Source organism: Hypanus sabinus, chromosome 6 (genome assembly GCF_030144855.1).
Source record: "Hypanus sabinus isolate sHypSab1 chromosome 6, sHypSab1.hap1, whole genome shotgun sequence".
NCBI classification, from domain to species: domain Eukaryota; kingdom Metazoa; phylum Chordata; class Chondrichthyes; order Myliobatiformes; family Dasyatidae; genus Hypanus; species Hypanus sabinus.
In genome coordinates, this window is record NC_082711.1 from 172441371 (window position 1) to 172466995 (window position 25625).

Genomic DNA, 25625 nt, shown 5'->3' on the forward strand with positions numbered 1-25625 from the left:
TGTTTGGCACATATAGATGATGTAGTAACTAATTGAAGAATTCTATCCCAATTCTCAATAGGAATAATAAGATTAAGCTCTCTTTCCCAATCATTTTTTGTCTTATAAAGGGGCTCTGAATTATATTATAAAGTTTTGATATAAGCCCTTTTTGAAAAGGGTTTAATTCAAACAAACTCTCCAAAATATCTGAAGACACAAAATTTGGAAAATGTTAGATTATTGAATATTGTTTATACTCCTTCACATAGCACTTCAGAATGTGTTATTTCATTAGATGCGGAGAAAGCATTTGATAAGAGTTGAATGGCCTTACTTATTTAATGTGTTGGAGAGGTTTAATTTTAGTCCGACATTTATTTCCTGGATTAAACTGATTTATCACACTCCAGTAGCCTCGGTGTTTACTAATAATCAAAGATCTCCCTTTTTTCGTTTATTTCAGGGCACTAGACAAGGCTGTCCTCTTAGCCCATTATTATTTGATATTGCTTTAGAACCTTTGGCAATTGCGATCAGAGAATCACAGGATATTTCGGGTATTAATCATGGGACAGATATTCATAAGTTATCTTTGCATGCAGATGATTATTATTTATTTCTAATCCTGAGAAATCTATTCCAGCAGTTTTATCATTGTTGGCTCAATTTAGTGATTTTTCTGGGTATAACTTAAATCTTAACTAAGACTAATAGGCACTGGAGAAGTTTTTTCCCTACTGCGGTCACTTTGCTGAACAGTTAACTGCCGGTTAACTGTTGGCCAACTATTACTTGGATTGCACTACTTGTATGTATAATCTATATTTTCATTTATATTTATCATTATTATTATGAGCAGAGAGACATCTGCCGGAAGTAAATTCCTTGTATGTGTACAGGTACTTGGCAATTAAAGTCTGATTCTGATTAATAAGAGTGAATTGTTTCCTTTGAATAGACAGGTCCAATTTATGGAAATTTACCTTTTAAATTAGTTAATGAGTCTTTTATTTACTTAGGGATTAAAATCACAAAAAGCCATAAAGACTTATTCAGGGTTAATTTTGTACCCTTAATTGATCAGATTAAATGCTTGTTTACTAAGTGGTCACCATTATCTTTATTTCTGATAGGTAAAATAACCATCTTAATAGCATTAATCCGACCTAAATTTTTATATATTTTTCAAGCGGTACCCATTTTTATTCCAAAATCTTTTTTTACTAATGTTGATTCAAAAATTTCCTCATATATATGGCAGAATAAAAATCCCAGGCCAGGTAAAATATACTTACAGAAGGCAAAGAAGGAAGGTGGGTTAGCATTACCTAATTTCAGATTTTATTATTGGGCAGTTAATATTAGATATTTGTTACGTTGGTTGAAAGACTGGGATGGATCCTTTAGCCCTCATTGGGTGAGTTTGGAGATTAAATCGGTACCAGGTTATGCACTGGGTTCTATTTTAGGGACTTCTCGATTAGGCATTTTTAAAATACTGTACTTCCTACTTTTCCTATGGGTCTCAAAGGGGGGAGATATTGGAGTATAAAAGTTGCATTGTTTGCTGTGTAACCAAAACTATGTAGTCAGCTTTGAGTTTGCTATTTGCTATGCATGTATCCAATTTAGTAGAATGAAATCTTAAGAATGTAGAAGATAATGGTGTTTTTAATAACTTTTTTTATTGAGTTTTCAAATGATTACAGAAAGAAAAAAATAAATACCCTCACCCCCCCCCCCCAACATCACTATAGAGAAAAAAAGCAAGTGCCTAGATATCGGAAGATCCCCAAATGCTCCACGGAGTTCGTAATAACTTTAGTATATATATTTATTTCTTTCCCCAAATAACCAATTATTTTATCTTTGGAGCACCTATATATTTAATCCTGTCTTTTGTAAATCAGGGTGCCAAATTTTCAAAAATGTTTCATATTTATCTCAAATTATAAGTAATTTTTTCAAGTGGAATACAGCTGGAAATTTCATTTTTCCAATGATCTATAGTTAAATATGAATCCGATTTGCAAGTAACTGCAATAGCCTTTTTGGCTATTTGCAATTGGACAGTTGCAATTTTTATGAATTCTTTCTGATACTTATTCAATTTGGGTTTCGATTTTATCCCTTCAATATGCCTAATAAAAATAATATTGGATTATGTGGAAGTTGTGTTCCAATAATTTGTAAAAAGGTTGAATTTTAGAACAAGACCAAGTAGAATGTAAAAAAGTACCGATTTCTTGGTTACATCGGAAACACTGATCAGATAAATTTGGATTTTATTTATTTTTTGTGGTGTAATATATAATCGATGTAAAAATCTTATATTGCACTAATCTTAACCGGTCATTTATTGTATTTGTCATACCATCAAGACATAGTCTTGACCAACTTGATTCTTCAATTTTAATATTCAAGTCACTTTCCCATTTTTGTCTTGACTTATGGATTCCTTGTTTAATTGCCTGTTTTTGAATCAAGCTGTTCATACAAGAAATAAATTTTTTAGTTTTTCCTTTTTGAATTAATGTTTCTATTTCATTAGATTTCAGCAGTAACATTGTTTGACCTAATTTTTCTCTTAAATAAGCCCTTAATTGGAAGTAACAAAAGAGTGTTGTTCAATACTTTATATTTATTCTTTAATTGATCAAATGACATTAAGTACCTCCTTCAAAACAATCTATATATCTAATCCCTTTTTGAAACCAATTATATAAAAGTTGATTATCCATTGTAAAAGGAATAAGTCTATTTTGAATTAAAGGTCTCTTTGCTAATAAAGATTTCTTTGTCTCATCAACATTTATCTTATTCCATAAGTCAATCAAATGTTTTAATATAGGAGATTCTTTCTTTTCCCGTATCCATTTAGATTCCCATTTATATACAAAATCTTCTGGTGTATTTTCTCCTATTTTATCTAGTTCTATTCTAATCCATGCCGGTCTACCTTTCTCAAAAAAAAGATGCGATAAATCTAAGTTGATTTGCTTTATAATAATTCTTATAATTTGGAAGTTGTAACCCTCCTAAGATCAAATTTCCATGTCAATTTTTCCAACGATATTCTTGACATCTTACCTTTCCAAAGAAACTTCCTCACATGTTTATTTAACTCTTGAAAAAACTTCTGGGGTAGTTATATTGGTAGTGATTGGAATAAGTATTGTAGTCGAGGGAATATATTAATCTTTACAGTATTTACCCTACCAACTAATGTTATTGGTAATATCATCCATTTATCAAGATCTTCTTGAATTTTTTTCCGATAATGGTAAGTAATTTAATTTATCTAAGTTCTTTACACCATTATCAACTCTTATACCTAAATATTTTATTCCGTTTGTCGGCCATCTAAATTGAGTTATTAATTGACATTGACTATAATCTCCTTTAGTAAGAGGTAAAGTTTCACTTTTATCCCATTTTGTAACCTGATATTTTTCCATATTCTTCTAATCTAGAGGATAATTTACGCAACGTGTTCAATGGGTTTGTTAAATAAAGCACATCAGCAAACAAGTTAATCTTGTATTCTTCCTGGTTAACTCTGAAACCCTTAATGTCTGGGTCCATTCTAATTAATTCAGCTGATGGTTCTATCGCCAACCCAAATAAAGCAGATGATAATGGACAAGATAATGGTGTGTTAATGAGAGGATAGCTAAAAGATGTAGATTATGTAGTCAGCTTTGAGTTTGCTATTTGCTATGCATGTATCCAATTTAGTAGGAGTATGAAATCTTAAGAATGCAGAAGATAATGGTGTGTTAATGAGAGGTAGCTAAGAGATGCAGATTAGAACATGATTAAGTCAATGGGTAGAAACAATAGTGGACTTGTGATTCACAACTGTAGACTGATTGGATATGCTAATACAACTAAACCAGGAGATTGCTATAAAAAATGCTATGTACAAGGATCGGTGGTCAATCGGCTTTTTGCTCAATGACTGTCTCAGCCTTGATTTGCAAATTAAAGTTTAATACTTCTTGAAGAATCTTCTGCGTCTCCTGGTCGTTTGTGGGGCACGAGAAACCACGACAAATGCAACCCCACCTCCTGATGGAACAATGCAGCACAGGAACCGTCCCTTTGGCCCAAAATGTTGTGCTGAACTAATTAAACGCTGCAGTAAACTGTCAAGAAACTCAAAAGTTCAAAGTAAGTTTATTATCAAAGTACATATACATCATCATATAATACCCCGGGAGATTCATTTTCATGGGGACAAGATAAATCGATAGAATAATCATAACTGTCAATGAAAGTGCGCCCAACTTGGGTGTTCAGCCAGAGTGGTGTACAAGAGATTTCCTTTGTGTCCTGTCTTGATCTGAGCTGAAGTTATAAGGGTGATGGGGCCTCACGTGAAAGCGAGATTCACCATGCGGGTTAAACACACAAATTCCTCCAACAGCCATAAAATACTTCAAAAGGTGTAAAACACTTCAGGGCATTTGCAGAAAGAATGAAAACTGCTGTAAAATGCACTTTCTTTCACAGTCAATCAAATGTCGGATGGAGAAGGTGTCGTGATGGAAAATAACTGCTTCTTTGAGTCTCAACAGTAGAGGCCTGGACACACAGTTTTAATAAGAAGGAATTTATTTACAAGGGGAAGTCGGGTCAACACAAGCAACTACAATACACAGGAAGCGGTGTGGGGACAGGGTACGGTTACACAAACAAAGAACAAGGGAAAAGCACTGCAACAGTTATCCCCCTTGACCTTGGATAGCCGCAGCTCCCTTAACAGGACAAACGATAGACCTTCCCAAACATAAATCAATGCACTTACCTTCAATGTGGTGGTGTGTAACAAAAAGCTAGCCAAACGCAAGTCTCACCTTTTAAAGCATGGGGCTGGGCGAGATACTCTATTTAAGGTGACCAATAATTTAGGTGTGCATTGATTAGTTGGGAGGGACCAAATGTTGATTGGCATGTGGTGTGCTGGTGTGACCAGCCAGGTGGCAGTGCGTCTGTCACGTGGCCGGTATCTTTGGATACACTCCACCCCTCGGAAGATGCACCACATAGCCAACACACATAAGAGGGTGAAACAAAATCGTATATACCAGAAATGACCAATTTTGAGCAGATAAGTAAATGCAGAGACACTCTTAATCAGCTGGCATGCGCAACATAGTATAGAAATGGCTGTGAGTGCGATGGACCAGTGAATGACAGTTGCCCACCACCCCCCTAGGGACCCAAACGGCCACCAATTGCCCCATGAGGTGTAGTGCTGGAGGAGTTGGTCCCTTGATTTTTGAATCTTAGCCACCGAGTCCCGAATGTGAGCAGCCACGTGAGTGATGTTGCTGGACTCATCAGGGATAAAGGTACAGCATTCCTTACCAACCACCGCACACATTCCACCATCAGCAGCGAGTAGGTAGTCCTGGACCATCCTGACAGCTGTCAGTCCTGCCGCCGTTCGGGTGAGGGCATCCTCCGTGTGTTGCAGGGCCACTGCCGTCTCGTTGGCCAGATTCTGGAGCACACTGGTCATCTGGATCACCTCCCGGGACAGCCATAACTGGGAAAGTCTATCATCCAGAACCTCTCTGACTGACTCTGTAATGGCCCTCTTGTCCCGGTGGCCGCTGTACGCCGGGTGCTCCCCAAGGTCATTCAGGGGGCCGATGAAGGGCACCACATATGCTGGAAAGCAGCAGCCGTACCAGCTGGTGGTGAGCCACGGGTAGGTGCCGTGGCCGCAGATCCAGTGGGTCCCGTTTAGGGTCCAGTGAGTTCCCAGCTTAGCGGCACCGTCGGCAGTGGTCACTGGGGCACCCGGGTACCAGTTTCGCTGACAGTTGCTGTGATCAACGGAAAAGTTAGAAGTGTACACATTGCGGAGTCTGCTCCAGCATTCGTTAGGTCTACTCAGTGGCTGTGGAATAACTCTGAGGGTGGGGACTCAGGTGGAAGTCAAATTGTAGGGAGGGAAATACCAGTTCCTGAAGCACCCACCCCATCGGGGGTCAAGGGAAGAGGTGTTGTGTAGTGGGGAGGAGAGAGGTGGGGGACACCCCCCCCCAAACAGATATACCAAAACCAGCAGGAGCAAACAGTCTGTGTAAACAGTTCATCGCAATGTCATCCAGCGGGATTGGCGTGAGTGGCAGCGCATCATCGGCGTGTGCTGGGGCCCGCAAGCAGATCCAGCAGTCCGATCTGTTGGTGTTGCTGGCAAACTCGGAAGCGACCCTCAGGAAGGTGTTGGCAGCTGTCACGGAGCCGAGCGTCGCAGCGACCAGGAGGGATGACTGGAGTCGCACCATTGTCCTGTAGAGGGAGACGGGGGTGGGGGTAGGTGTAGGAGGAAACTCATTCCCGTCTGGTTAAATGCGGGGTATGTATACAGGACAAATCAGATTTGCCCGGAATGGCAACCCAGCGGGTGTCCCCTGGACCGCCTGCAACAATTTCTCCCTTTCTGGGGAGGCTTTGCGGCTGTCGGATCCATACTCTGCCCGAGTCCTCGGCCTCGGGGGGGGGTTCGGTGGATTCCCAGTCGGGAGGTGGGGACTGTGTCAGGTGGCGGGTCAGTGGGGATCCCCCCTTGGCAAGTGGGCCGTGTGTTTAACTGGTCGACGGCCTGCTGAAGGACACTTAGCCACCCCTGCAGCGTGCCAGAGGGTGTCAGAGTGCGGATTTTTTCCTTGAGCAGGCCGTTCATTCTTTCAATTAAGCCCGATGCCTGGGGGTGGTGGGGTATATGGAACAGCCACGAGATCCCCGCCTCAGCCGCCCAGGTCTGGGCTTTGCTCCCAGCAAAGTGTGAGCCATGATCGGATTGTACCTCCCATGGGACCCCATAGAGAGAGGAGAGGTGCTGTAATCTCCTGATGGTGCTGTTCTGGTCAGCCCTCTCAAAGGGCACCGCCACCGGGACACCCGAGTATGTGTCCACCATCGTGAGGACATACTGCTTCTTATTCTGTCGCGGGAGCGGTCCAATATAGTCAATTTGCCATACCTGACCCGCTCCCGTGCAGCGACGAATGTGGCCCGGTGGCCCTATCGGCCAGCCCCGTGGCCTGACTTGCTCGCAGATGGGGCAGTTATCTACAGAGGTCTTACATTGATCGAGTGTCAAGGCAACACCGAAGTGTTCAGCCCAGCGCCGCCTGCCATCGGCCCCTAAGTGGCCACCTTTGTGGTGTGCCCACGCAGCTAGTGCACTGGGGTCTGTGCCAGGGGTGGAAGTGGTGGCAGATGATATTTGGGCAGCCTTAAACGTTGCCTCTTCATTATCTTTCCGGGTATGGGCATCCACATGGTGGACAGAAATTTTTCTGTGGGTAGCCTGGTCCCAAATGAAACGCCAGTGGTGCTGTCCCCAGAGGGGACATCCGTGTATTTCCCACCCCATGTCTTGCCACCGGGCCATCCACACTGCAATGCCGCTAGCTACTGCTCAGGAGTCAGTATAGATGTGGACTGGTCCGGTAGTGTTTTGGAGGGTGAGGGCTACTGCCGCCAGCTCGGCAAGTTGACTGGAACCCCCCTCCCCCTCGGTGGTTAAAATTCTACCCGTGGCGGGATGAAGTGCTGCCGCTTTCCAAAATTGTTTACCCCCTTTCCAGCGGCTGGAGCCGTCTGTGAACCAGGCGCGCAGTTTGCTGTCGGGGTCGAGGGAATCGAAGGGTTGACCCCAACATGCTGGGGAGGGTTGTACCTCGGGCATGTCCGGGGCAGGGTCCTGGGACTGGGGGAAAGCCATGACTTGTTCATGGAGGCGGCTGACCCCTTCAGGACCGGGCTCAGCCCGCTCCGTAATGTACCACGTCCACTTGACAATGGAGGACCTCTGGGCACGGCCCTCTTTGTGGGTAGAATCGGGGGACTTGACCCATCGCATTGTGGGGAGATGGGGGCGAAGGACGACAGGGTCGGTGCCTGTTTGGTGTTCTGTGGCGAGGAGCGCCAGGTAGCAAGCAGGCAGGCAGTGCCAGGTAGCGCACTGCCGCTTCAGGTAGGGACTTAGTCCGGAACCCGAGGGGGACTCTACGCCCTGGGGTCTTCTGCCAGAGGCTCCACTCGGCGACCGTCTCGCTCGCTGAGACCAGACCCGCCTGGCGGGAAGAAAGCGGCATGGCCTGTTCCGCTGGGCCCCAGAGAAATGTGGATCTTTTCCTGGAGATCCTACAGAGCAGCTGGAGAAGCATGGTCAAGTGGGGTATATGCTGCCGCCAATAGCCCAGGAACCCCACTAATCTCTGTGTGACAGTTTTATTCGAGGGGACGGCAAAATTTAAAATTTTATTTTTGGCGGCACCGGGCATGCTTCCGTGCCCGGAGTTCCATTGTACTCCGAGGAAAATGACACCCTGGCTGGGGCCCTGTATTTTTCCCATATTAATGGTCCAGCCCCGTCCCCTGAGGGATTCGATTAGCATGCGAAGGGCCTTGGAGAAAGATATCGTCTATATAATGGACAATCGAAATCTCCAGTGGGAATTGGATGTTGTGTAAATCGCGGGAGACAAGGTCATTGCAGAGTGTGGGGCTGTGAATGTAGCCTTGGGGCAGGCGACAAAATGTGTATTGTCTGCTATCCCAAGTAAAGGCAAACTGGTTTTGGCTGTCTGAGTGCAGGGGAATCGAGAAAAATGCATTCGCTAAATCGACAAGAGCGTCCCAGGGTTTATGGGGACGGCCTGCGATGTCTTCAATAAGGGTGACAATGTCAGGTACAGCGGCGGCGAGGTGGGGTGCAGCCTTGATCAATTGCCTATAATCAACGGTCATCCGCTAGGATCTCACGGACGAGCCAAATGGGGCTATTGAAAGGCGAGGCAGCGGTTCTAATAATTCCCTCCCGTAACAGGGCTTGAATGGAGTCTGCGATTTCTTGGCGCCCCCCCTCCCCCGGCACTCTGTACTGACTGTTACAGATGATCTTGGAGGGGGGGGGGGGAATAACAATTGGCTCCCACTTAGCCGGCCCGACTACAGTAGTGGCTCACGCGATGCCGAAGGTGAACTTGCCCCTGTTTGTTTCAAGTGATTGTCCCTTTAAAACATTGATCCCGAGGATACATTCCGGGGAGGAGGCAATAAGGACTTGTACACATCTGGGGGAATGGTTGCCTATGGCTTAGGCGAAGGGTGACCTCCCTAGCTGGTAACAGGGGGCCTCCCCAATCCCTCTATCTGCATGTCCGTACCCCTCCATAAGGCAGGATTGCCTGGGATAATCGTGTGCTGGGCGCCTGTGTCGACAAGCGCCATCCACCTCTGAGTGTTTCCCTTTCCCCGATGTACTGTGACGGGAACATGTGGCCTCAGGTCCCTCGGGCGGGAAAGGGCGAGAGAGCAAATGCGCCGGGGGCCCTGGCCTTCATCCTATGGGAGGGGGGAAGAGGGCTGCCACGCCGGGGGTGAGGCACTTTGCTGGTGGAGGTGGGACATTTCCTGCCTGACGAACTGTCCGAGTTCTGCTTCGAGACAGTTTCAGGCAGGAGAGGCGTGGAGGGTGGTCTTTTTGTAAGTAGTCTTCCCCCTGCAATGCTCCTTCCACAGGGCATATAGGTTGGGGGTGGGGATGCCAACTATCTGGTTACTGTCCACCCCTGCACGCAGCAGGTCCGTGTACATCTGAGAGGGATAGTGTCTCGGGCCCTTGTCTTGGTCTTCCGGACCTGCGTAGGTGCCCCCCTCTGCACATATTCTAATCCCTCCAGGAGGGTGATGGCTGGTGCCATGAGGGGCAGGATTACCGACTTCAGATCGGGGCGTGCGCTAGTGACCAAGAATCCCGGTAGGATTCTTGGTCACTCGTGAGTTTTCAAGGAAGTTACGGTTGCAGGCACCTTGATAGATGCCGTTGACCAGTGCCCATTCCCTGATAACCCGGGTGCCCCCACTGACCGTACCCCATTGCAGGCACCCGTGTAGATGCCACTCCAGAAGTGTGGGATAGCGAGCTCGTACCGCGGTCACTACCCGATCCCACAGGGTTGTGCCGTCGCGGATTTCTGCTTCTGGCGCCCGCAGCGCATTGTTTATGCTCTGCTGGTCGGAGAGGCTTCCCAGGGCGCTGGCCTCCTGATGGGAGAGGCTGAGGTTGGGCCCCCCCCTCATCCCACAGCCAGGCGGCCAGGTGCTCGCCTGGTCGTTGGCGGTAGCGATCCGCCAACTGGGTCAGCTCCTTGGGGGAGAAGTCCCGGGTCTCGGAGTGACTAGGGGAAGGTCCGGCCGTCTCCCCCTCGTTCCCTTCCTCCCTGCGGTGAACCTGGGACCGCGTGGTGACGGGTCGGGCATGTTGGAGCTCGGGTGAGAAGGGGGAAGGGTGGTTGTGAGACCTTGGTTCCTCGGGCACCCCCTCGTTGTCACTATCCAGCCAGATGTCCCCATCCCTCAGCCATGCGTCCAGCTTGTCGCCACACTGGACTAAGGCTCGAATCTTTAATGGGTCCGGCTGCCAGCCAGACCGATGGGCTGCCCTGGCCGGCTGAAGTTTTATGAGGTGACAGGCAAGTTCGGTTCCCCTAACTTCAAGGTCATTGGCTCGGGCCTGGGCAGCCTGTGCTGCTTCCTTCAGCGTGCAACAACGCTGACTGAGGTCTTCAATTTCCCTGTCCTTCTGACCACACAAGTGCTGCAGGTGATCAGTAATTCTAACCTGGAGTCTCAGCAAGGACGCAAACAACCAGAAGGCACCCCTTGGACTCCCCTTGGCTTTGGGGAACCCTGATTCCTTCAGGAGGGAGACCACATGATGGCCCAGCTTCTCTCCACGGGGCCCTAACTGCTCAGACCAGTCACTGGTTTTCCGTGGTCTGCCAGCATGCTGGCCAGACTCTCAAATCCCTCCCTTTCATCAGCCCACCCGGGGGTCTTATCCTGGGTGCCTGCACTGGCTTTCTTCCCCTTATTCCAGAACATTATCCCCTGTGCTTGTGTCCAGCCAAAACCTATGAGACCCTGCTCGCAGCACCAAATGTTGTGATGGAAAATAACTGGTTCTTTGAGTCTCAACAGTAGAGGCCTGGACACACACAGTTTTAATAATAAGGAATTTATTTACAAGGGGAAGTCGGGTCAACACAAGCAACTACAATACACAGGAAGCGGCGTGGGGACAGGGTACGGTTACACAAACAAAGAACAAGGGAAAAGCACTACAACAGCTATCCCCCTTGACCTTGGATAGCTGTGGCTCCCTTACCAGGACAAATGATAGACCTTTCCAAGCATAAATCAATGCAGTTACCTCCACTGTGTTGGTCTGTAAGAGAGAGCTAGCCAAGGGCAAGTCTGCATCTATAGGGAAAGTCGACATCACTTCTCCCTATAGATGCTGCCTAGTCTGCTGTGTTCTACCAGCATTTTGTGTGTGTTGTTGTTTGAATTTCCAGCATCTGCAGATTTCCTCGTGTTTGCAAGGGCAAGTCTCACCTTTTATTGCATGGGGCTGGGTGAGATAATCCAATTAAGGTGACCAATAATTTAGGTGTGCATTGATTAGTTGGGAGGGACCAAATGTTGATTGGCATGTGGTGTGTCCTCCGACCAGTCAGGTGGCAGTGCATCTGTCACGTGGCCGGTATCTCTGGATACAGAAAGATATCAGGCTAATTTGTCCTTATGGAAGAATTGACAATTGGTAGTGAGTGGTTATAACCTCGACCACTTGGAGAAGGAATGAAGTATGAGAGAGAAGGAATAAACCAGAATGGGTAAGATTCATCATGGGTGCCAGAGAGTCCTGCACAAATCCCAATATAGACCAAGACTCTATAAGTGCAGTAACTATATTTTAATGCACTGATCATGAATAATGAATTTATTGCAGGACTATAGTGAAAAGGTTTTTCTGCCGTGATATTAATAGATGCATGTAGGATTCCAACATGCCTCTCTGTGGATTATATACTATGTAAGTCATTCTAACTGTTCAAGGAACCCGTCCAATTCCTGCCCTGGACCCCAGGACAATCATTTCAACTTCAAAAAATAATCCACAATAAAGTATTTCCAGTACAGTGAGTAAAAGCTTTCCCACTGTGGGTGAGAACAAAATTAATGTCAGTAAAATTAGGAATTTCTTCCCAAATCTCTTCACCTTTCTCCTGTAAGATGTTCCTTAGAACCTGCCTCCTCGATCGATATTCTGGTCACTTGAACTATAAGCTCCTTCTTTGTCTCTGTTATATTTTGTCTGACACCTCTCCTGACAAACACTTGGGGATATGGTTCCATCAAAGGTGAGATCACTGTGTCATTTAATTAAAGTCAAAATTGAGATATATCTCCTAACTATAACTTCTCAACCTTCTGCTTCCTTTAACTCCATAATCCATAGTCATCCTATAGAATGCTTTATCAACAGCATTTTAAAACAACAATTTTTAAATTCAGAGATTTAACTTATTTTGAGATACGGCGTGGAACAAGTCCAGCAAGCCATGACACCCAGCAACCCACCTACTTAGCACCATCCTAATCACAGATCAATTTACAATCACCAATTAATCAGCACAGCTTTGGACAATGGAAGGCAGCCAGAGCACCCAGACGAAACTCACGTGGTCACGGGGAGAACCTTACGGAATTCTGATGCTTCAAAGTGTAGTAGCATTGTGCCAACTATGCTACTGTGTTTATTGAAATGTTGTGCTATTCCTCTGAACAGACTGTAGAGCACTGACGTTCTCAAGAATAAGGGGAAATAACCTTTATTTTCGCACTTGCTCTTCTTTCGGAAAATGTCCTTCCTGCAGAATTGCTTCAGCCCAGCTGAGAATCTGTTGATTAGCCTCCACTCGCATTGCTCTAACACTGGCAGCACGTTAACTCTGAATCAATGAGCGATACAGGTCCTTCAGCCCCCTGCATCCACACCAGCATCAAACATCCATCTACAATGATACCATTTTGTCTCCCGTGTCATCTACTAACTCCTGACTCCACCGATTCCCCTGCCTCCCATTTACACTTAAGTCAACTTATAGGAGCTGGTATCAACCAACACAACTTTGGGATGCCGAAAGAAACCCAAGCACCGGAGGAAATCCATATTATCTCCACACAGCCAGCACTCAAAGCCAGGTCACTGAAGCCAAGGCTGTTTCAACTGCATGTCCTCAATGAGACCAATCAAAAACAACTCCTCCTCCTTGCCTAGATATTATTTGGTGACCACCAGCAATATTGAGGTAACAACAGCTACCTCTTCCAGCCTTCAACGGTGAAATTTAATTGCTCTCTATCTGTTGGAAAATCTGAATTTGAACTTAAACTGAACTTAAAAGGCATACATACAATCTTCTTCCTGACTGTTTTGTCCAGACAAATTTGTGGTTGACTGACACAATGGAGTAGCAGAGAGGTTGGAGAGAGAGATGCAAGCAGAGAAATTTGTCCTGGCTCAGCACAGCTAAATCTGTGTGCTGAGGTCAGCCTCAGGTTACAAAGGAACTGTTTTGAGACCATTCGCTAATTGGCCGAGTGCGTTTCTACTTTCTCAGTAATGAAGCTCCCAAGCAGTAACATTGCAAAAAGGTCCATGTTTCCAAATGTTTGGCCACTGACTCGAGGCTTTCTTGGAAGTGGGCGATGGGACAGATGATAGATGAAATTAGGGAATGATGGGTCTTATCTCCTCTATCCCCACAAATATGCTGGCAAAACTCCTGGAATCGCACATGGTTAAAAATGGACTTTGGTTTATTTTGTCACTGTGAGTTCAGGAACCCATTTCCTTCACTGAAAGTCAGTCTGGTGAAGGTGACATCCAGGCAGAAGTCCATGATTGCTTCAAAACGGTGGATCTGTTCTACACCATCACCATCTCCAGCTGTAAAGTAGGATACACAGTGCAACTTGAGTCCAGGTATTCTTCTGGGCATTACATTATGCACTGACAAGCAAATTAAATATTCCCTTAAACCTGGATCCCTCTTTATATTGAACTATAAAGTGTCAGTTATATCTTAAAGCCAGATATACCCATTGCAACTTGTGTCCATATTTTTTTTTGAATCCACCAAAAGAATAACCCAACATTTTGGCTATTAATGGTTAGGAATATTTTACACTAATTTGTGCTGCAATTCAACACATTGCAATATTTTCCCGGTTTGGCTACCCCTAAACACTGCTCCTCTGTTGATACCACCATTTACCCATGGACTGCAATAGTTTCAATTCTATTTTTAACACGGAGGTATATCCACCCTAGTTCCCAACAAGGCCATTTCACCTGGGCTCCAAACATTGTCAGTTTAGCACTAATTTATGGAAGGGTTTCTTTCATCTATTTAGGTTTAACTTTCACTCAACTCCGCTTTTTTTAAAAATCTACCCTTGCCTACTGCCATCATGAGGCCAAACTCAGGCTGGAGGATCAATCTGTGTAGCCTCCAACATTGGCATGAACATCGATTTCTCCTACTTCCAGTAATTTCTGCCCCCTCCCTTCTCTCTTCTTCCATTCCGGTACCCTCTCTCCACTTTCCTGCTCATCTAAACATTACCTCCCTCTGGTGCCCCTCTTCAGCTTCGGAATCAGAATCAGGTTTACTATCACTAATATATGGTGTGAACTACATTGTCCTATATAACCATGTAACAATTACAGCACGGAAACAGGCCATCTCGGCCCTTCTAATCCGTGCCGAACGCTTACTCTCACCTAGTCCCACTGACCTGCACTCAGCCCATAACCCTCCACTCCTTTCCTGTCCATATACCTATCCAATTTTTTTTAAAAGACAAAATTGAACCTGCCTCTACCACTTCTACTGGAAGCTCGTTCCACACATCTACCGCTCTCTGAGGAAAGAAGTTCCCTCTTGTGTTACCCTTAAACTTTTGCCCCCTAACTCTCAACTCATGTCCTCTTGTTTGTATCTCCCCTACTCTCAATGGAAAAAGCCTATCCACATCAGCTCTATCTATCCCCCTCATAATTTTAAATACCTCTATCAAGTCCCCCCTCAACCTTCTACATTCCAAAGAATACAGACCTAACTTGTTCAACCTTTTTCTGTCCTGTGGCAGCAGTACACTGCGATACATAATTAAAATGATAAATTATAACACAATATAAATATATAAAAATAAATTAAATAAGTAGTGCAAACAGAGCAAAGAAAGAAAAAAAAGTACACGAGTTCATTGTCCACTCAGAAATCTGATGGCAGTGAGGAAGAAGCTGTTCCTAAAACACTGAGTGTTGTCTTCAGGCTCCTGTACCTACTCCCTGATGGTAGCAATGAGAAGAGGGCACATCCTGGGTGGTGTGGGGCCTCAATGATGGATTCCACCTTTTTGAGGCATCGACTTTTAAGGATATCTTCGATGATGAGGAGGCTGAGGCCATGATGCAACTTTCAGCATCTTTTTCTGATCCTATACTGTGCAATGCTCTCTACAGTACATCCTAGAAATTTGCAAGAGTTTTTGGTGATATCCCAAGTCTCCTCAAGCTTCTAATAAAATATAGCTGCTGTCGTGCCTTCTTTGTAATTACATCAATATGTTGGGTCACATTAGATCTTCAGAAATGTCAACACCCAGGAACCTGAAACTGCTCACCCTTTCCATTGCTGATCCCTTAATGAGGACTGGTGTATGTTCACTCGATTTTTGGATACTTCATATGTAGAAGTATCCTTCCCTTCAATTCCTTTCTCTTACTGAGGATGAGCGCGAGGTTGTTGTGACACCACTCCACCAGCTGATCTACCTTGCTCCTAATGCCTCCTCATCACCATCTGATACTCTGCCAACAAGAGTGGTGTCATCGGCAAATTTATAGATGTTTGAGCTCTACTGAGTCATACAATCGTGGGTGTAGAAAGAGTAAAGCAGTGGGCTAAGCACGCTTCCTGAAGGTGTGCCAGTGTTGTCAGCAAGGAGATGTTATTTCTGATTTGCACTGACTGTGGTCTCCTGACAGGGAAGTCAAGGATCCAGTTGCAAAGGAAAGTACACAGACCCAGGTTCCCTTTCTTACGTAGTTCACTGTCCTTTCCTATCACATTCCTTCTTCTTCGGCTCTTTATATCTTCCACCTATCCATCTAAACTTCTCACTTCGTCACCCACCTACCTTCTCCCTCACCCGGTCTCACCCATCACTTGCCAGCACATACTCCTTCCATGCTAACCCCCATTCTTATTCAAGCTTCTGTCCCTTCCTTTCCCATCCTGATGAAGGGTCTCTGCCCAAAACATCTCCTGTTTCATCCTCTGCGTAGATGCTGCCTGACCTGCTCAGTTCTTCCAGCACTTTGCGTGTTGTGCTCAAGAGTTCCAGCATCTGCGGAATCTTGTGCTCGTAAAAAGTTTTTGTTTGCTTTGAAAGCAAGGCACCAATTCCTCATTACAAATTCAACTTGAAACCTACAAGAAGGAATTGGTACTATATACGTTACAATTATGCAAAGCAAGTATTCTGTTTTGGGTCAATGACTTTTTTCAGGTGGTGTGAAATACTAACTCTGCTTCTTTCCAGTGATGCTATCTGGTGCAGTATCCCTGGCATTTCTGTGCTCTACTGACGCTTATTTCAACTTTCAACCACTTATTTCATGACATTACAGAGGCACAGGCACAGACGTCTGAAGACATCTAAAACTGGATTAGCAAAATGACATTATTTTTATGAAAAGGTTTGATAGGTCCAGTAAGTTTAATTGATAACCCAGTCCTAATTCATGCAAACTGTTCAATGGACCACTCAGTTCTCGGTCCTTACTTACATTCTCAACACTTTGTCTTTTCCACCACTTGCCACCCTTTGTCCATCAGGACTCCAATCAACAGCGAAAACCTGAAAGTTTAAATCAAGCATTATTGTTCTCTTGAGTACTGACAGAACAACACCAGGTACTGAAATGGTTCAGTTTTTACAGATGTCGCTAAGTTGATTTTGTCCATAAACTGGAAAATACACAACTTTTGTTTGAAATAGTAACTACACCTTCATAGAGTTTTTTTTGAATAGCAAGGAAAGCTCATGAAACTAATGAGAATAACTACAGAAGGAAGGTGGAGGGGGCACAGATATATCATGGAAGCTTAGTCAAATGTAGAAGTTTCCAAAAGCTGTGATAACCTGTATTGTGGATCACCCAATTAGATGATTGGGTTAGATGATTTAATAAATCCGACTGACATAAAGGGCTAATTGATCTATTATTGTCCAAAAACATTATACTTAAACAACAATTACAAATGGCAGATCAGTATCAACAGCTCTGAGCTCATTCATATGTTTTAACACAAAGTTCTTAGACACTTACTTCAACACTAAGAGCTTCCAGGTTTCTTTTAATTTATATCCAGGTATCAGAATTTATGAAACAGGAGCAGGAGTCAGTCACCAGAGACGTCAACCCTGCTGCACCATTCAATAATATGGCTAATCTGGCTTGAAACTCAACCCCCCCCCCCCCCCCACTTTTCTCCATAACTCTTAATTCCCCTGCTATACAAAAATCTAACTGTCTTAAATATGTTTCATGAGGCAGCTTCTACTGCTTCCCTGGGCAGAGAATTCCAGATTCACTGCTCTCCAGGTTATTCTGGTTTAATGGGTAATTGCATCTCCTGCTGGCAGGCCACCTTACCTCATCTGCATGACCAGGCAAGTCCACGGACAGCTTCTGTGCCTTCACATCCCACACTTTCAATGTGCTGTCACTGCTGCCGCTTGCCAGCAACCGACTGTCAGCTGACCACGCAATCTGATACACAGCCGACACATGACCTCGGAGAGATGCCAAATATCTGGAAACAAGCAGTGAGCTCAATCACTTGTGCGTCCTTTTTTAACGGACACAAAAATGTCTTGCCTCTGTAGAGCAAACAACTAGCGTCAGCAATAAAGCAATGCCAGGGTAAACAACAAATCGCATTTCTGTGGCATCTTCCAAACTAGAAATATGCTGAGGAAATCAAAGGTAGGTTACCAAACAAAATCTGAGACTGCATCATGTAGAAAGGTTTTGGGATTGCTGACTATCTTACTGCCCATTATGCTGCTAGTGTCTGCAGACAGACAGACATATTTTATTGATCCCGAGGGAAACTGGGTTTCGTTACAGTCGCACCAAGAATAGTGTAGAAATATAGCAATATAAAACCATAAATAATTAAATGATAATAAGTAAATTATGCCAAGTGGAAATAAGTCCAGGACCAGCCTATTGCCTCAGGGTGTCTTGACACTCCGAGGGAGGAGGTGTAAATTTTGATGGCCATAGGCTGGAATGACTTCCTATGACACTCAGTGTTACATCTCGGTGGAATGAGTCTCTGGCTGAATGTACTCCTGTGCCTAACCAGTACATTATGGAGTGGATGGGAGACATTGCCCAAGATGGCATGCAACTTAGACAGCATCCTCTTTTCTGACACCACCGTCAGAGAGTCCAGTTCCACTCCCACAACATCACTGGCCTTGCAGGTCATGGCAGTGTTCAGACCTTGTTCATCATGTCAGCAGCTTGCTCTCACTTTTCACTACTGTCAGTCATGCAAGTCCCAGGTGGAGACTCAGGAATACCGTCACACTCAGATGTAGGAGGACTCTTTATGGCTGTTTCCGTAACAATTTTGCTTTACCAGTTAGTGTTGCTCATCCTGAGCTGAACCTCCGAATCTGGAGATCCGGTAGACCACTCTTAGTCTGGCTTCTACCCTTTGACCTGTTCGGCATGAGTGGCCCCACCAAGAGCCAAACCATAAAGCCCTGACTCCAGCTAGCAGAGCCCTTCAGGTCATTGAGGCATACAAGCCTCCAAAGCATGACAAGGATTGGTGATCAGAGAGATGGGAGTAATTTCAGAGCTTTATCCACTGGGAACCTGAGGCACAGTTACAGATTGAGTAAACCAAGTCAGAAGGGTCCTGACGAAGGGTCTCGGCCCGAAACGTCGACAGTGCTTCTCCTTATAGATGCTGCCTGGCCAGCTGTGTTCCACCAGCATTTTGTGTGTGTTGTTTGAATTTCCAGCATCTGCAGATTTCCTCATGTTTGCTCTGTGAATCCAAGTCAGAGTTTGCAAAGGGGTGAGATGAGAAGAATGTGGAGATCTCAGCAGGCTATTGGGTCAACTGCAGAGTAGATAAATTCCATCAATGCTTCCCCCCCAAAAAAATTTACCTTCATGTCTAATTTCAGGAGAGCAGCCCCGAGTCATTATTTTGTTTCCTTTTCCATCACCTGTCACTCTCACCATGGCCGCCCTGAGTTAGCAAATTGGAAATTTCAGTCTGCAGGCAGTTAGGACTGGACTGAAAATGCCAAAGTTCACATCACTCTGTGGCTGCCATGAAAAAAGATCAACACAATAAGCGGTGTTTGAATGAGTACTTTAAGAACATACAGTGTACGGTACAGAAGTAGGTCCTTAAGATCACAATGTCTATGCCAACCAGAATGCTAAATCAACTAACCCTACGGCACATGTTCCGTATCTCTCCACTCCCTCATTTTCATAGGTCTGTCTAAAAGCCTCTTAATTTTACCAACAGCTGTGGCAGCACATTTCAGGCACCTCCCCTTTAAACCACCAACCCCCCCCCCCCCCCACTATATTAAAGTTATATCCTATAGTATTTGACATTTCTACCCTGGGAAAGAGACTCTGAATATCTACCCTATCTGTACCTCTCATCATTTTATACACTTCTAGCAGGTTGCTGATGCCCCAGAGAAATCAACCCAACTTGTCCAACACCCAAGATGTTGCAGGAGCGGAGACCATCAACTGATTACTGATAAGTTCCAGTAAGATGGCTGCACGCTCTGATGCTTCAGTTCCTACATGGCCTATCAAAGGTGGTGTTGTCTTTTTTAGACTTTTTTTTTTGCGATCACAAGACCCTGTTGGACATTAAGAACTTAAAGTACTCCAGGTTTACCCCTTCAGCAAGTGGCTCGCTGTCAGATATATGCTGAAGGAGCTGGACTGGTGCGGATTGTGCTGTGTGCGAAGGTGGCGTGCAGTCTAACAGCAAGCGATCATCTTAGTCACTTGAGCAGTGTCCTGCTGGGCATTTTTAATGTGGAAGGCCGCCAGTCCGTTTCACTGATTTATTGGCAGAGGAAAGGGCTCACGGTAGGACAGCCACGTTGCCTCAGTCATGGTGAGGACAAGGATTCAAGCCATGGGGTTACCTGTTTACAGTTGCTCAGGAGAGAGGTGCTGGAGTCACTGCGTTCCACCGGAATGCCAGGTGCATGTGGCACGGTGCCCAAACTGGAGTTGGTGCTGCCTCCCAGTGTTCACTTTGCAGAAGAAAAGCTGCATTGTGTTCGACTGTAGACCTCTGTAAACATTCATGAACTCAGGGTCTTGGACTATATTTTTTTTGTGTGGCTGTACTTTACATGTGCTACATGTCCCTTAAGCTGTGTCTGACTGCTGGTACTGTGTTTTGCACCTTGGCCCTGGAGTTTTGCACCCTGGCTGTATTCATGAACTTGAACTTGATGAAAGGTCTTGACCCGTTGAGTTCCTCCAGCAGTTTGTGTGTACTCCTGATTTTCAGCATCTGCAGTCTGAGAGGTTATTTGGGCAGTGGGAAAATCACCCCTCTTGTGCTCCTTGATCTCTTCACTCGAGATTCAGCGTCATGCAACCCTGCCACTTTGATCTGGCCCACGCCTTCATTAACCAGGTCCAACACTTGCCTTTATTGCCTTCCTCTTCCTTACACAAGTCAGTGGGTTTGTGGGGGTGTGTGCCCCCTTGACATTAGGATTAGGTTTGAGGGTAAAGCTGGTGGATGTTTATGTGGGGCTGGGAGAGACAAGGTTCTGGAGTTTAGTGTGGTGAGGTATGTTGGACTGTGGCGAATAGGGTAGCGGAGCCACTTTAGTCTGGCCCATGCCTGGTCCAACACCACTTGGCTTAATCAGCCGGGTGTGCACTGGGACACATCATCAGTAATGGAAACTGGGATCGTCAGGTGTTTCAGGTCTTTAATCGTTAGACATCCTCACCCAGGTGACCTCGCCAGGGCTGATCAGACCCGGCTTGCATTTATCCCATGGTTCAAGATAATGAGAGGCATGTAATTTTGAAGCTTATTGTGTTTTAGACCTCATTACTTGGCTTTAATTTCACCATTTGGGGAGTAGAATGTACTGAGGCCTACTTATGAGGCTTCATCTCAAAGTAAGGTTCAACTTCCCTACTTTAAACTTACATTGGTCTTTATTTTGCATCTGTATGCCTGATTTCCAGCACCTGCAGAGTCTCGTGTCTCCAAGGTTGTCGAACCTCTCCTTATACACTTTCTACTGTTCACTGTCCTGCTGAACCGTTCCTATACTTTCTCCAGAGCCTCCCCATCCTATTTGTAATGGAGTGGGGGTGTAACCAGAATTGCACTTATTTCTCCAAATGCCACCAATCAAAGCTGCAAAGTGACTTCTTGCTGTATGCTCAGTGCCCTGACCAATGAAGACAAGCATGGCATATGCTTTTTTAAAGCACCCTATCTACTTTTGTTGCCAATTATAGGGAACTATGAACTTGGACCCCAAAATCAGTGGATTTTTCCATCCTACCTTAGTTCTATTTATTCCTTAAGCATGTTTACCAAAAACTGAAAAAAAAGTTATCACATTACTCAAGAAGTACTGCATTGGATGTAATATGTTTTGAGATAACGTGGGATAGATAGCAAGAGGCAGCACACAAATGCAAGTTCCTTTTGTTTTAAGAGGTTTGCCAGCAGTAAACCCACAAGATTTCCAAATGTTCCATGAATACTACCTCATTATTCCTTTTCCTGCACTATTTGTGTAATTTATAAAAATGTTACATCTTTGCATTGTTCCGCTGCCACAGAGCAAGTACATTTCATATAATTCAATTCAGTGGTAATAAATCGGATTCAAAAATATCCTCCATGCAAAGAACCTTCCCTCCACACTAAGCTTCGGATCGCTCCCAGTACACCTTTCATTTCGTTGCCTCTTCACCACCCTGCTAAATATTTCAACAAGCCACTCAGCTGCTGTAGGTATAGCAGCACTCTGATTGCACCGTCAGGAAGGCAGCCAGCCCTCAGCTTTGCAAAGTTAACCCACAGGTAATAGGTAATTTAGATTTAGATACATGGCATGATAATGTGCTTTTCCGGCTTTAGCCAGTGCCACTCAGTTACACCCACGTGACCAATTAACCTACTAACCTGTATATCTCTGGAATGCGGGAGGAAACTGGAGCACCTCATGGACACGAGGAAAACGTAGACTTCTTACAGAAAGCAGGGAGAATTGAACCCGGGTCACTGGCACTCTTAATAGCATTGAGCTAACCACTATGCCGGAAATAAGTGCATTGATAAATGCTGAATTTACCAGTGACACTCAAATCCCACCATCCCACCTGGGAACAAACAAAAACTATTAGCATGCTTACTTGCCAGTCCGGCCATCCCACAGTTTTACCGACTTGTCGAATGACGCGCTGGCAATAAGCCTGGTGTCTGGAGAGAAGCAGACTTCATTTATTAGAGCCTGGTGGCCCGTCATTCGGGCCAAGGGCTTCTTGTCCTCCGCGGGCTTCCAGAGAAAAAGGGTGAAGTCATCTGATCCCGAAACCAGCCGCTCATGCCCCTGACCCTGAAAGAAAACCCAGCTCATTAGGATCAGTTCACCAACACAGAAATCAGTATAAAAAGCATATTCCAACATGGGACCTCAGAAGATCTTCTTCTGGTCCTTAGAAAGAAACTTAACTCAGACCTGCTATGATGTTTCTCCTACCAAGCACACAGGACTAGTCAGAGGTAACGCAATGATTTTAAAGCCTCTTGGTAAAGTGGAACCCAGCCTCTACTCCGTAAGTGCAATAGTGCAGGAAGCTTTGAGAGCACTTTGTAACCTCTGGCGTACCTGTGCCACAGTGGTACTACAGGTAGCATTGAGCAGCTTACAGCTCCAGTGACTCAGGTTTGATCCTGACTTCAGGTGCTATCGCCACATAGGTTCCCTGTGTGCTCCAGTCTCTTCACACATCCTAACGATGTGCTGGTTGGCTACTGTAAATTACCCCTAGTGTCGGAGAATTAGGGTGGAGTTGATTAGCATGTGAGAACATCTTCAGCACCCTCTCCATAACCTTCATCTTTTCAATAATAGGACGACCAGAACTGAATGCAATACCCCAGATACTGTCTAATCAGTTTTATAAAGCTGCAACATAACTTCCTGATTTGAATACAAAGCCTCAACTAAAAAAGGCAAGCATGCCTTTCTCTACCACTCTATTGACCTGTGAAGTCACTTTCAGGGAGCCACTGAATTGGACCCCAAGATCCCTCTGTGCATCAACGCTGTTGGGGGTCCAGCCATTGTGTACTTTCCCGTGCACAGATTTTCCTCAAGACGGCCAGAGGCCGTGTTGGTGCGCTGAAGATAACGGTGAACATGACCTGTGGTGCACGATGACCAAGGGAAATGCTTTCCTCCTGGTGTTGAGTAGACCACAGCAGTATTTCTTTAAGCAACCGATAGGTGTGATGAAACGCTGTAGGGGTGATACAAGCCACTGGGTGAATGTTACTTATTGCACCCCTGTTTTTCTGCCTGGTTGGTGCCTCCCAACCAATTAACAATTTACGGCTTCATGTCATCTGCAGCTTCGGCTTTATTTTAAACTTAATAACCAAGTGCCGAGCAAATCAAATAAAGCTTAAATGTCAGACCACCTCCTGCAGGGCTCGGCAATCAACAGCTCTGAACTTTTATTCTCTTTTGTTCGCTTACCCGTGTTTGCTCGTATCGCTGCAAAGCTTTGTGCTTCAGTTCTTCCACTGCAAAATAAACCAATAGGAGGAAGTGAGAGCAGTGGCCTTATCTTTTAATCAACAGATCTTTATCTGCTTGATAGCCATTTGTTAAGCAACATCGCAGATCTTCAGATTAATTCACAAATGCGCTAACTCGCAGAGAAGGGTGGCCTTCCACCTGCATTGTTTCCGAGCTCACTGCCTGACCTGACTACCACGAACTATATTTAGAACATCTTATGAATTGTGGGAAGAACAGGCTTCCGCTTTTGGCTGCCTTTCATACAAGGTCTGCGCTGGCTCAACAACAAAGTTATCTTTATAAAGTCTTTGAATATCATAAAACATCCCTAGTTATTTCACTGGAGCAATATAAAAAATGAAATTTGGTAAAAAGTCACATCAATCCGTGGTACAAGAGGTGATTGATAAATTTGTGGTCTATGGTAGAAGGAGTCAATTTTAGAAAACCTAGCACATTTATTTTTCCTACATTTACACACTTAGTCCAGCGGTCGTGGAGCATACAGATCCCTTCTTTGCAGAAGTCGGTGTCTTGGACCTCCAGAAGTGGTCCACAGCATGGGGTGATTGATAAGTTTGTGGCCTAAGGGAGAAGGAGATGAATTAACTTCAAACTTGCTGCATTTTCACTCAAAGAGTTGAACTGCATGTGCATGTAATGAGAGCTGTACAACTCATCTCCTTCTACCTTAGGCCACGAACTTATCAATCACCCTGCTGTGGACCACTTCTACAAAGAAGGGATCCGTATGCTCCACGACCGCTGGACTAAGTGTGTAAATGTAGGAGGGGACTATGTTGAAAAATAAATGTGCTAGCTTTTCTAAAATTGACTCCCTCTACTGTAGGCCATGGAACTTATCAATCACCCCTCGTGGTGTAACGGTTAGCATAACAGTACTGCAGCATCAGCAATCTGGATTAAATTCCACCGCAGCCTGAAAGGAGATTGTCCGTTCCCCAGCGTTGTGTGAGTTTTCTCTGGGTAATCCAGTTTCCTTCCACATTCCAAAGGGGCATGGGTTAGTAGGTTAATTGGTCACATGATGGTATCTGGACAGTATCGACTCATTGGGCTGAAAGGACCTTTTACCCTGCTGTATCACTAAATAAAATAAATCCTGTTCCACCCTTTAAAGAATTTATAACTGTTTCTCCATTTCTTATACCCTCCTGACCTTATGACATGGCAGCAGAATTAGGCCACACGACTCATCGAGTCTGCTCCACCAAACTATCATGGCTGATTTATTATTCCTTTCAACCCTATTCTTCTGCCTTCTCCCTCTAACCTTTGACACCCTTTCTAATCAAGATGCTATAAACCAACGCTTGACAAATACCCAATCACTTGACCTCCACAGCCATCTGTAGCAATAAATTCCACAGATTCACCACCCCCTGGATAAAGAAATTCCTCCACATCTCCGTTCTAAATGGACGTCCTTCTAATCTGAGGCTGTGCTCTTTGGTCCTAGACTCACCCACTATAAGAAACATCCTCTACACATCCACACTAATTAAGCCTTTCAATATTCAATTGGTTTCAATGAGATCCCCTCTCATTCTTCTAAACTCCAGATAGTACAGGCTCAGAGCCATCAAATGCTCTTCATATGTTAACCCTTGCATTCCCGTAAGAATTCTCATGAATTTCCTCTGAACTCTCCCCAATGTCAGCACATCTTTTCTTAGATAAGGGGTTCAAAACTGCTCAGAATTCTCCAAATGCAGTCTGACCAATGCCTTATAAAGTGCCAGCATTACATCCTTGCTTTTATATTCTAGTCCTCTTGAAATGAACGGTAACATTGCATTTGCCTTCCT

At 44.9% G+C, this 25625-nt stretch overlaps 1 protein-coding gene and 1 pseudogene across 3 annotated transcripts in view; both read right to left on the reverse strand.

Moving 5' to 3' along the window:
• Positions 1–7769: 7769 nt before the first annotated feature.
• Positions 7770–12782, reverse strand: LOC132395213 (uncharacterized; annotated as a pseudogene).
• nle1 (notchless homolog 1 (Drosophila)) overlaps positions 11005–25625 on the reverse strand; it is a 46141-nt gene continuing 31520 nt past the window's right edge. For all 3 annotated transcript variants that reach the window (XM_059973580.1, XM_059973578.1, XM_059973579.1), the window contains exons 9-13: positions 23752–23798; positions 22403–22605; positions 17591–17750; positions 16721–16791; positions 11005–13810 (exon numbers count right to left, since the gene is read on the reverse strand). In XM_059973580.1, coding sequence (XP_059829563.1) covers positions 13798–13810; positions 16721–16791; positions 17591–17750; positions 22403–22605; positions 23752–23798 — 494 coding nt within the window. In that variant the 3' untranslated portion in view covers positions 11005–13797. The remainder of the gene's footprint in view (positions 13811–16720; positions 16792–17590; positions 17751–22402; positions 22606–23751; positions 23799–25625) is intronic.